At 39.0% G+C, this 13,233-nt stretch overlaps 1 protein-coding gene across 1 annotated transcript in view; it reads right to left on the bottom strand.

Moving 5' to 3' along the window:
* PTPN21 (protein tyrosine phosphatase non-receptor type 21) overlaps positions 1-13,233 on the bottom strand; it is a 55,926-nt gene that overhangs the window by 35,949 nt on the left and 6,744 nt on the right. The window contains exon 2 of the mRNA XM_015825482.1: positions 9,115-9,455. Coding sequence (XP_015680968.1) covers positions 9,115-9,294 — 180 coding nt within the window. The 5' untranslated portion in view covers positions 9,295-9,455. The remainder of the gene's footprint in view (positions 1-9,114; positions 9,456-13,233) is intronic.

Below are 13,233 nucleotides of genomic sequence, written 5' to 3'. Positions count from 1 at the left end.
GATACTATGTATGATACTATGTAAATAATTACCTTGTGTAAATCACAACCTCACTGCCAGTAGTATGATTGTATAACTTAAAATATTCTAATTGACATGAATCTTCCTCCTCCAACAAATAAAGTACATGAAAAGTTCCCTTGCCTCATGACACTAGCAGCCAGTTTGTTATCAAGATCTGTGTGAAATCCTTCTTCCACTTCAGAACTTTCTATAGACATAAGTGGTTCAGTAATGAGCGTGACGGGATTAAGGGTTATGGCTCTCCACTTAATGCTGAAACTGTGTCAGACTTCCTTCTTGGCTGCTTCAAAACAATCAATTCAAGAAACAATCTCGGAGTTCTGTGAAACATGTTTATTGGAAGGAAGGTTAAAAGTTATAACCCCCCAAATTCCAGTGATTACTTTCAAGTGAGGTACTTACATATAGGCAGTTGAGACAAGCAAAACACTTGTTCATTTGTTCATGTTTGTTTCAATGCAGTGGGCTGGAAACTTGTCTCTTCCATGAAGAAGTCTGCATGTGTTCCCTGTTTTAATACCTGCAGACTCTTTATCAGTGTGAGAAGAATCTCTCACAAATTCTTTAGCATTCCTCATAATTGGCAATGGCTAGCTGGAGGTACTAAGAGCTGTACTTCAACAAGTACAACTGAAAAATCACGATTCTGTCAAGTGAGTAAAAGGAATGATGCTTATATCTGTCTTATGTTTATATCTGCCTTGTACAAACATTTTTAATGGGAAATGTTCATGAACAGATTTATGGGGGGGGGGGTGCCAAAAATGTTTTGCAGTACAAGGTTTGCTCCCAATCAATCAAGACAGGCATTTCTCCAGGCAGATTATCTGATCTGACAGGGCTTCAACACAGATCCATGGAGATCTAGCCCTCCAAGCCCAAGCTGACTGTGCTCATGGCTGGATCACTGTTAGGAAGATGGCCTAGAAGGGCTCTGGCACAATGCTGCAGGGATAGAGACTTGAATGCCTTATAGCAGAGGTCCCCAATCTTTTGGGCACCAGGGACCGGTTCCGTGGAGAAAGGTTTTTCCACAGACTGGAGAGTGCGTGGTTTTGTGTGCTGCCTGCATCTCACGGATGGAGCTTTGCTTGTTTGTGCAGACTGGTTGTTGGCATGCTGCGGACTGGGACCGGTCCATGGACTGGACTGGGGGTTGGGGATCCCTGCCTTATAGTATGCGCAGCTGGGAACGAATCACTGCCAGAGTTTATTCCCACTCTGCTTGGACAGGTCAGGATCTCACACAGCTGTTGCTGTAAAGATATTGTTCCAAAATAAGGGATAGGAGAAGGGAAGAGAATAGCTATCTTGAAAGCACAACCTGAATTTCAGGAGTTGTACAGACTGGCAGGCTCATCCTTTCCATTGAGTGGTATAGTTTTGAATTTAATTGCTTTGTTTTTTACTTCAAAGGGAAAGTGTTTGTTTTTTTTTGAGCTAGTTTTCAATTCCAGACAACTGCCTGGAAAGTCCCTACAGTTTTCTAGGCAATATTTCAGAAGTGTTTGCCATTGGCTGCTTCCTAGGGCTGAGAAAGAGTGACTGGCCCAAGGTTACCCAGCTGGCTAGAATTCACTCTCTCTTGGTTTCTAGCATGATGCCTTAACCATTACAACAAACTGGCTCTGTTTTGTTAGGTGACAGGACTCTATAATTGTTTCATTTGCTATACAGATTGAAAAGAGGGTAGGTGTATTTCTTCTCACATGGATGCCTTTGTCATTTGGGGGCATGGTGGTGCAGCAAAATTTGCAAACCCAACTTAATCTGTAACTGTCTACAGCACTCTATTTGACTTCACTTACACCTCTTTTGAATTCACTTAAATGATATGCAGGATCTTTTTTAGCATTTCTCAGCCATGTCTAGGTCCTGTAGAGTTTGTGTGTTTCCACACTTGCTCTGCATTAAGACAGTCAATTGTTCAAACAGAGATCATGATCTCTTACTATAGCAGTGGTGGCGAACCTATGGCACAGGTACCAGAGGCGGCACTCAGAACCTTCTCTGTGGGCACACGCGTTGTCACCCCAGTCCTAGGCCTTCAGCTGGGTTTTATAAAACTTTTTGCTTTAGGCCTCCGCTGCCATGTGCAAAAAAAAAAAAAAAAGGTTCAATCAGTCAATTTCAACTTCTCGTGGGGAAAAAAAAGTTCTTGCAAAGTTGGAATTGATTGATTGAACTTTTTAGTCCCACCCAGTCCGCTGTTACCACTGCAGCCACGCCTACCCAATTGGCCACGCCCAGTCAATGGACCACACCCAGCCAATGGGCCACACCCACCCGGCACTCGACGATGCATATGTGGGTTTTGGGTTGCAGTTTGGCACTCAGTCTCTTAAAGGTTCGCCATCATTGTACTATAGCAATCTGATTTTACTAAGCAAGATACAGATAGCACCATGTCTCTCTATCTCATTACAGCTAGTCCTTGCTTAGCGATCACTAGTGGGACTAGCAACTTGGTCACTCAGCTGAAAATCATGTGACTATGACTGGGCTTACATCTTACTTCCCCTTTGATCATGAAGTGAATGATACAGTCACTAAGTGAACCATACCTGCGCTTACAATTTTTGCCCAGTGAAATTGCATGCTGGCTGCAAAGCATGTGAAGGGCAATGTGTGAATGGTCACACAAGCAAACTTTACATAAAAGTAAAAAAAAAATGCACACCAGGTTCCAGACAAATGTTAAGGGGTAATAACTGTAGACAGGAAATATAGTAGAAACAATGTATATATTTAAATGTGCTTTACATATAGCATAATATTGCACTGACTCATTCTTTGATAATAGTGTTAAGACTGTTACAACGGATTGACTTAATCCTGATAACTAAGAAGACTCAAACTAGATGGATTTTTTTAAAATTATCTTTCTTGAAACTGGGAACATAAAATATTTCCAAGTATGGTTAAGATATTTTCACGCCATCTAGACAGCTGAAACCTCATAACAAATTGCTTCACAAAAGTAATGCAAAACACCAGCTGCTGGGGATTGATTCAAGCAGCCTCAGATGAAGGAGGATTAGCAAAGACAAACCAAGGGGGGCAAAACCTTAATTCCTACAACTAGCTTTTAAGTTCAAATGACCACAGGAATCTGTTTATCTTTCAGCAAGGATTACCATGTGATGTAGTCCTAATATTCTGGAAGCAAGTGTTTATGATTGTATAATGCAAATTACTTTAAGCAGTAGTTCAAAAATGTCAGGATTCAGTGGCTTGCTTTCTTATAAGGCTATTAACTTTTCCAACTAATTAGAAACATGTAATGTTGGATATAAATAGTCCAAGGTACTGGGCCTGCTAGAAATATCTGTTCCCAGAACATTTTTTAAAGCTCATAATAAGCAGTTGTAATAAAATAAGCCACACAGAGACAAAAAGTGAATTTTCTTGACTAATTCTAAGGTGACCAACCGTCCTCCTTTAGGGAGGACAGTCTTCCTTTTGTGAGTTCTGTCCTCCCTCGAAAAGTGTCCTCCTACATGTCCTCCTTTTCAATATTTGAAGACTAATCTGCAGGGCTTTTTTTTTTCTCATAGAACGCTCAGAACGGTGTTCCGGCACCTTTTTTTGATGGGTTTTTTTCAACTTTTGCATGAGCTGTGCTACTCCCCCTATTGGCTTTCGAAAGCCAATAGGAATTGCTGCTGAGCGTGCCAAAACACCCTTTGCACATGTAAGTTGTCTGCAGTGAAGGCGAATTGGCAGGAACTTTGCACCCCTCCCTGCTACCCAACTACACCATCTCCTAGTTAGTCCCGAAGATACCTGGAGGAGACTGGAGCGGCGACGCCATGGTAACTCTTGATCTTTGGCCCTGCTAGGGCAATAATGGCTGCGGGCGCAAGAGGCAGGTGCAGCAGGGCTGCTGCGGGCAGGGGTGTGAGGGGTGGCGGTGGCCGGCTGCCCCCCATGTTGTAGGAGCCGCGGGGCCTTCTCTACACGGGGCTGCACAGGGTGGGTGGTGGTGCTGGCAGGGCGGCTGCAGGCGGGGTGTGTCGACGGCAGGCTGCCCCCCGGGGCCAAGGCCGGCACAGCTGGTGCTTTGGGAGCCGCGGGGCCCGCTCTACACAGAGGGGCAGCAGTGCTGGAGGGCGGGGGCGCGGCATGTAAGCATAATTACAATATAAAATGTTATTGTTACAAATGTTTTTATTATGCATTTATCATATTATAGTGTATTCTGTATTATTGTTGCAATGAATAAAATGTTTCTTTTATTTACGATATTTTTTTCTTCAATTTATTTGTGTCCTCCTTTTCATTGTAAAAAAGTTGGTTACCTTACTAATTCCTGACATATTTTTTTACTAACTTGAACCAAAGTTCAAAACAGAGAATACAAATCTAGAAATAAATCTAGAAATAGGAAATATAGACATACAATAGAATGTGTCCTCTTCATAATATTTCAAATACCATGTTGTAAAGAGAGATTTTAATGGGCACCTAGAAGTACTAAGGTCTGCAAGTTCACAATACATTTATTAATAATGTGTCAAGGCAGGAGACCATCTCAACATCCCCATATCAGTCTTGATTTAGATTATACCCCATCTACTGATAAACATGATTTATATTTCTTATTTCACTTTTAGTATGTTATTCATCGGAATGGATTCAAAGATATGAGTACTATAATCAAAATAAAACAAGCAATCCTGGATTGTAACAAAATCTATAAATTGCAGACAAATGCTATAAAATCATTTCAAATGTTTGGGTAAATAAATGTATCTTAATGTAACACCAAGAATATTTGATGTTAGTACCAGTTGAACTTCCTTTAAGTATTACCCTTTCCTTTCCTTTATGGCTGTTTATGGGCCAAAAGGCACCCAGTGCAAGACCATCGTGACTGCAAACAGTCATTGGGTCATAAGCTGAGAAATGTCTTTGTAACATATCATATTTTTGTTTTAAAAAAAGATGTGGATATGGAATATAAAGTGCAACTAAAATGTCTTACTTTCAAAAGTCCTAAGCTCCAACTTACTCAAATTCAAAGTAGAAGAGTAAACTCTTTTCCAGTCAGATAATACAATATTTTAGTTGCAAGATAAACGATATTAACTTGCATGAATACTATTACAAAATGCTTGGGATTTTTCAGTAACAGAATCTATATCCAAACCTATTAGCATGCTGAAAATGGCAGAAAAATGGCAGAATGTCAAGCATTTTGTCAGTGAGATAGAATGTTTATAGACCAGTTTTTTTCAACCTCAGCAATGTTTAAGATATGTGAATTAAATTCCCAGAATCCACCAGCCGGCATGCCGGCTTGTCGATTCTGGGAGGTGAAGTCCACACATCTACAAAGTTGCTGAAGTTGAGAAACACTGATGTAGACCATGACCAAGCCATCCCTCTATCTATCATTATTAGTCTGTTGTAGAACAGAATAGCCCAAATAGACAAAGGTGAGCAGGATGAACTGTCACTTCTTCTGTCAGTCAGGTTTCTAGTTCAGCAGTTTTCATCAATGTTTAAATAACAGATAATAGTCCTTTTATCAGTTGGTGTTCTAGAATTAAAGATCAGGGTTTTGGAAGGGATCATCATCGATATCATATTGACTTCCTTAGTTAGGCTGCAATCTGAAAGAGAGGCCATTCAACTATTTACCCTGTTTGTAGCCTCCCTGGCTTACTTAGTATTTCAATGTTCATTCCAAGGACATTATCCATGTCCCACTGTCTTCCATTTTCTATGCTCCAAAGAGGTTCCTAAAACTTCAGTTATAGTGTCTTCCTGTTTGTCAAAAAGTGATATGTTAATCCAGCTGCAATTGTCAATGATGGTTTAAGAATTAGTATTATGTGTGAAGCTATGTAATGTATCATATTTCAAACAAATCAAAATTTAGCAGAATGTATGAACCTAGTCATTAAGACATGAAGTTTACTGAATGACCTTCAGCCAATGCTTCTCCTCAGCCTAATCTATCTTGTAGTTTAAAGGTATGCTTTCCTAGGCTCCTTAGGATAAAGTAGAAATAAAATGAAATTTAAAAACAAATCCCCTCAAACAGGCAAAATATCTGGTTATAATAGAACAGGGCTTTTCAACCAGTGGTACGGGTACCACTTGTGGTACACTGGCACCTGGCAGGGGGTACGCGACCATCCTAGAAAAGTGGTAGTGGGGGAGGGGAATAGGCTGAACCGGTGGCAGCACCGCACAAGCCTGAGCGAGGATGACTGGAGCGGCAGGGCTGTCAGGGCTCAGCGGAAGCGCCAGGATCAGCACCAGGTTCCAGCTGGAGCTCGGCGCTGATCCTGGCGCTTCTGCTGAGCCCAGAAGAAGCACCAATCAGCTGGAATGTTGTAGCAGGGTCTTGTGATTTACATTCAGATGCTTGGCAACTGATTCATATTTATGACAGTCACAGTGTCCCAGGGTCATGTGAAGTGACCAAAACCTGCTGCAACCACCCAGCAGACAGGGGGAATAAAAACCAAACACCCGCCCACCCCACCCCCGCTGCCAATCCTCAACAGAAATGCTCACAACAATGAAAACCTCGGACAGGAGGAAGAGCGCTGCCGGGCGGGCAGGCAGGTGTCTTGCTCGGCTATGGCTTGGGGGGCACTTTTTTCAGTGCCATTGTAACTTCGAACAGTCACTAAGCAAACTATTGTAAGTCGAGGACTACCTGTACTTTATCACTTTTTTCCCTTTTTTTGGTCATTAAGTTTTTGACACCTTGCTAGGCGACTGGTGGTACTCGGATGTTGCCATATCCTAAAAGTGGTACAATGGGTGAAAAGGGTGAAAAGCCCTGTAATAGAAAACTAGACAACCCATGACTTGTTGGGTCATTGTTTCAGAGACATTTCCTTACAATGATGTCAACAATGGCAAGAACTTTTAATGTACTGCCTTCACTGAAAAAAGGTTTTCAAAATTCAGGAAGATATTCAGAGATGTTTTATGATGGTTTTATGTCATAAAATGTTTTATCAAATTTACCAAATTTCAATTATACAGGAATCATGGATTCTGGATTTTGGACAATTCTGTAAGCCCACTTGAAGTACTTTGGTTGAATAATTGTTGGTTTATAGTACACAGTTTCTCCCAGTTAAAAATTACAGACATAAAGGTTTAGTGTTCAGATACTGATCTGGAAAGTTTTCCTCAGAAACATCCAAGACTTGGAAGATGATCAAAATGTCTTCCAAATTATGTAATGTGGGAGAGTGATTAAAATAGAAAGCTTTTTTAAATGAACATAGATAATAGACATATTTTCAGTTTGAATGAATATTCTGAGGAATGTTGCTTATATATTTGGGGGTTGCATATTTCCCTTTCCTCTCCATACTTTGTTTCCAAAACAATCTCTGCAAGATTGCTTACTGAGATGAAGGAGGGGAACCCTTTCAAATTTTATAGTCTGGTTTTAATACCCTAAATCTGGATTTTAACAGTGTAACAATTAGAATATTGTACTAGAACATGTGAGGTTCAAATTCAAATCTCTACTAAAACAATAAGCTCACATGACCTAGCACCATCTCTGAGCCCGATGTTATAGTTTTATAACACAATGGATCTACATGAGAATCATGAATGCTGCCTGAGAAAAAACAGAAGAAAGTAAAGAATTATTAACCTGTCCAACAGAAAATATGGACAATAACTTCTGCAGTAGATTCAGATTGCCCTCCAATTTCACCATGCATTGAGCAAGGCTGCCTAAAATTCTTTTTTTTTTTTAGTGTGGAAAACATTTCTACACAAAGAAAGCATCCTGTCTGGAGACTGATACCAGTATTATGCCACATACAGTTGATCTGGTCCATGTATTAATTTGTAACAAAACACTCGTGCCACACCAAGGGACTCCTGCTCAGCCTTATAAAGAGATCTAAATGAGACCTTTTGTTGTGAATCAGCATATTTTCCTCCCACTAGAGTGAAGGGACAATGGAGACTGTGAAAATCCCAGCCTTAATATGAAGAACCGAAAGCCATCTAAGTTTCTACATTATTATCCAAGAAATGAACATCAAACATATGTCCAGAATTAGCTAATTATCTAACAAAAAATAAATTACTGAAAAAACAAGAGATAGATAACTCTAATATTTACCCTTACAAAAATAGAAAATCTTCAGAGGCAAATAAACCTAATGAACCACACCTGTTATATTGAACACATATGGTGTTACCAACATCGGTCTATAATCTGTTCAGAGTGGGAGTTGAATATGCTGAAAAAAATACAGGTGGCTCATTGGTTGGAAAACTGAATGGGATACGAACGGGATACTAATACAACATTTTGTTGGATTAATAATTATGTACTTATAATAACTAGGTTTTTTCAATTTCCACAATCAACTCAGGACAATACAAACAACAGTGAGTTTCATTGGAGAGTGTAAATATGAAGTAGAATCTTGCTACATTTATATTATAATCACTACGCAGGTAATATCTCCTGGCAATACTTACTTAATTTCAATGAAATTGCTCTTGCTAAAGTTAAGAATACTTTAATTTCTATTTCTCTGCTTGTTTTTCATATTATGTTCCTAGACTGTAACCTTGCTATTCTAGGCAATCTAAGTGTAATCTCTCAGGTATTTATAGCACAATCCGTTCTTAGTGAAGAATCTTTACAGCTTTTGCTACATGCTATATGTGGGCACACTTGCAGAGATATTTTTTAATTTGCACAATCCAGTTTTGTTTATGTGAATGCTTTATTTATTCAATTTCTCTAGCTGACCATCTCTGGGCAACAAACAATGTCAAAACTGAATGCTAATGCTAGAGAAGCCGTTGTGCATAAAGATGATAGAGGAATTTTACATCACTGACTGAATACCCACTTTGCTTTGTATATAAAAGGTCAGATTCACATTCCTGCTGCTTTCCGTCAAAAATAATTGTGTGACAGATTGCTCTTTGTTCAATACATTTGAATAACTGCTTCCAGCCACAGCAGACAATAGTAATAGTAACAGGGTAAATGTAAAACTGAATCTGACCTACTACAATTTAGTTTTTAATCCTCTTATATTCCAAGATGGAGATGCCAACAGACACCTTTCCTACCTCTCGAAGTTCAAGTCTCTGTGCCACAGCTTCCAGACTTTCCTGCCCAGTGCTTTCCACCGATAGTGTGAACTCCACAAACTCATTGTTAAGTAGATGAATACGGGCTACCAAACAGCTCTTGCTAGATACTGTATAGCGTCGAGTTCGTTTCAACTTCAGCCCAAAAGGTAGAGGCATTTCTTCCTTCACTCATTCACAAAAAGTCACAGAAAACCATCCGGCAATATTTTCTCTTCTATTAAGAGTTTCAGATGATCATCCAGCAGCGGCAGCAGCCGCCATTAAAAACTGGCAGGTTTTCTTCCAAGTTCTGAATAAAGGAAGCATCCACAAAAATTCTGAAAGAAAGGGGAAAACTGAGTTAATTAAGACAAGACTCGGAAGTATTTTCACATTTTAATAGCTTATAAGACTAATTTACACCAGTCACATATTATTCACTATAGTATAATTATTTTTATATAATATTCCCCAACTACTTAATTAGCACCTTCATAAACTTTCCCTAACAATCTTACAAAAATGTTATTTATTTTAAACAAATAACAAAAAAGAGAAAACAAATTAAATATAAAGTCATAAAGTCATGGTTTAGATAAACTTTGAACTGAAATCTTCCCACCTCATGTTATGAACAGGTCTCTCACATTTTTCTGGGATATAATGTTAATTTTTGTAATAATTAATTGTTAGAGAAGTAAACATTTTATAATCACATTTATAACCAATTTGCTAATCAAATCTAAATAGAAATTACATGTTTATATAATACTAAACCTTTGAGTCTGTTTGTACTGTTCAGCTGGGTGAATTTGGAAGTTATAGGGCAACAATGATCGAACCAAGATAATTCAAATGAACCAACTTATAGAATGCCAATATTCATGGAAAGGTTGTGGCTGCTTCGGCACCACAGTGCCATCAGACTACATTTCTCAGAAACCCATAGATTGTGTGGCACAAGGGAAAATGGGAGGGCTGTATCCCTGCCTTCTTTCCTGCCTTCCTAGTTCCTGCATCCAATCAACTGGTGGCGATTGGCTGCTTTGGAACTGAGGTTGAAATTTGAAATCTCTGAATGGGTGAGTCCTCTTCCTCCCTGTGTAGGGAGACGGCCCTTGGGGACAGACTTGGTTAGAGAGCAGGGTTAGTTTTTCTCATGGTTCATAGCTCCCTTTGTTCCCCCTTCCCCCAGCAAAGTGGCACACAGTTCCATGGGTCAGTAAAGGATGAGACGGAGGTCTGATTTCTCACACTCCCTGATGCTTCTCACAAGCAACATCAATGGAGAAGCTAGCAGGAAGGTGATAATTGCTCACACTCACACTCCTTTTTGCCTGCCCATAGTCATTCTGTTTCTCTGTTTAGGTAAGGAAATATCTATGAAAGGTTATCCAATGGGTCACAGATTATTTAACAGCAATATAAAACACTTCAGTATAAAGCATTTAATATAGTATTGTGGGTTATCAACTTCATGAAGCTTCCAAACTCGTATCCTATAATATTTGTATTGAGAAATGGTGATAAAATTTCCTATATATTTTCAATTGAAGAACAAAATAAATAGTGGATAAAACTTATTCAGGCTTCACACACTAAAAAAACAAATGTAAGAAAATACGCCATCCTCTCAAAAAACGTGGAAAAAGAAACCACATCTGGACAGATGCTCCAACTTTGCATACTTCAGTGGTCTCACTACGTTATTACCCAGTTCCTATTGTCCTTACCTGCTCATATTTTACAAACGTGAACTCCAGGCTTCCTGAAATATTATGAGAATGATTTTATACAGTATAATGTGATGTGGCAACTTTCAAAATCATTCTGGAAAGCCCTGTGCTTTGGAAGGATAGAGATCTGTCCATTCTTGTCTGTTCTGTATACATATGTAATGTACATTTGGTTTAAAAAGCAAGAAATAAACCAAAATGTATAAGATGAAGTAAATGGAAATCTCCCATTGATCCCAACATCTAAGGACATTTATTATTTCCATAATATTTCATGATGGTTAATTTATTTATTTAGAGCATTTCATATGTCTGCCCAACTCAACATGATTCTGGACGGTATGCAAAAATTATCAACAAGCACAAAATAAAGCAACTGATATGTTAAAAGAAACCTGCTGAAACAATAAAATAGTAACCATAACTATAATTTGCTATAATTTATTCAGTTAGGAATACTGCTCATCCTCACTCAAAAGCCTGGGGAAACAGCCAGATATTAATGGCTTTTCTAAAAGCTTCAAGGATTGCAGCCACCTGTATCAAGATACTATTCTAAAAGCAGGGACATTCAGTAGAGGCCACAAAAAAGCCATGCCTTCAAAATTCCAAACAACTACATTGTTTCAATGGTTCTTTCTCTCAGTAAAAAGTGGAATACTGTAGATTTGAACATCCTATCCTTGGCTTACAGTTTCTCAGCCTTCTTCTCCATTATAAACATATTGTCAGTTATGGTGAAAAAGAGACCATGATATTTATCAACCTTCTCTGGTTTTCAGAACATTTTCATCAGGGCAAAGAAATCTGCATTCAATTTGAACAATCAGGATGTGCCTGTATTTCCTGTAAGAGGTACAGTATTATAATAGTTTCCTCATTTGCCCAGGGCCATTCCAGTTATGATGATGGGAAAGGGTATGGAAAGTTTGAACACAAGACCCTGCTTCATGGGATTTCTTAGAGCTTTACCCTCTCCCTGTTTTTTTTAAATCTCTACATGAAGCCACTGAGCAAAGTCACCTTTAGACATAGGGCAAGGCATCACCAGTACATTGACTATAGTCAATTATACATTTCTGCCTCAGATCAGCCAGGCAATATGGTTGAGGGTTTTTTTCCTGATATCTGGAGGCTCTGGGAATCTGGATGAGCAGTTTTTGAGCCTTCCTGGACTCACAGTCCTACCGAAAAAGAAGTTCTTCTTGAGAAACTAATGTGCTGTTTTCTGGAGGTTAGGAGGTTGGACGACTGTAATACAGTACACTCTACACTGAGTTGCCCTTGAAGAGAATTTGGAAAGTACAATTAGTCCAGAATGCAGTAACACAGGCAGTTTTGGGAGTTTCACAATATGCTCGTGTACTACTCTGCTCTGTGAGCTTCAGTGGCTCCCAGAAGGCTTCTGGGTGTAGTTTTAGGGGCTGATGATCATCCATAAAGCCCTACATAGCAGAGGGCCACATTATCTGTGGGACTGCTTGTTTCAATTATCTCTGCTCCTACCACCAAAACTAGCAGAGTGGGCATGCTCCAGAGCTTGTCTATTCAGCAGTGACATATTATGAGGCCTAGGAATCATGTTTTCTCTGCCACAACATCTGCCCTTTGAACAATGTCAGCCTAGAGACTGAGAATGGTCTTGACCCTGTTGGTCTTTCATAAGGCATTAAAGACCTAACTGTTCCCTCATGAGTTTGGATTGGAAGATTAAGCAGGGTTGAGAATTTGTGAGTTCCAGTCTTTGAACTAGACATGGGATGATTTTAGTCCTTGTACACTGTTTATTCTAGATATTCATTTTATAATGTGTTATTTGGTTTTCATCATCGAGAGTCACTGTGATATGGGCAGATATATGAATTGTTTAAATCAGTCAATAAAAATATGTTTAGCTGAAGTTTAGTAAGGTCATTACTCAAGAAAGTCTTTTTTTAACTAGGTAAGGAAAAGCAAGGAGAAGAAAGTTTGGGAGCTTTATTGTATCTTAAGAGATTCTGGGTTGTTATATTTTATTGTTGTTGTTGTTTTCTTGTTATTATTAATTAATTATTTTATTTATTTATTATAAATGGAGCAAAATCTGGCACAGACTTGGAGAAGTAGGATGCAAGCAACCTGAGAAGGAATTGGTGATTCTTTCCCCACCTCCCGCTAATTCCCTTAATTTTACACCAGCAATTATATTAACACTTTTAATCTGCTGATTGTTACATAACAGGCAATCGTACAATAGGTACAGCATGTCTCTTTGTATTAGGGTGGCTAATCGACCACGTTGTCTTGGTTGAAACTGATTTTCTAGATCCATTTCAAACCACTTGCAGACTTAGCAAGAAACTTAATAGTAACTGGTGTAGTCATCCTGTGAACTGTGTCA

Source organism: Protobothrops mucrosquamatus, unplaced genomic scaffold, assembly GCF_001527695.2.
Source record: "Protobothrops mucrosquamatus isolate PMUCROS unplaced genomic scaffold, P.Mucros_1.0 scaffold2660, whole genome shotgun sequence".
Lineage (NCBI taxonomy): Eukaryota > Metazoa > Chordata > Lepidosauria > Squamata > Viperidae > Protobothrops > Protobothrops mucrosquamatus.
This window is presented reverse-complemented; position numbering and strand designations above follow the sequence as displayed.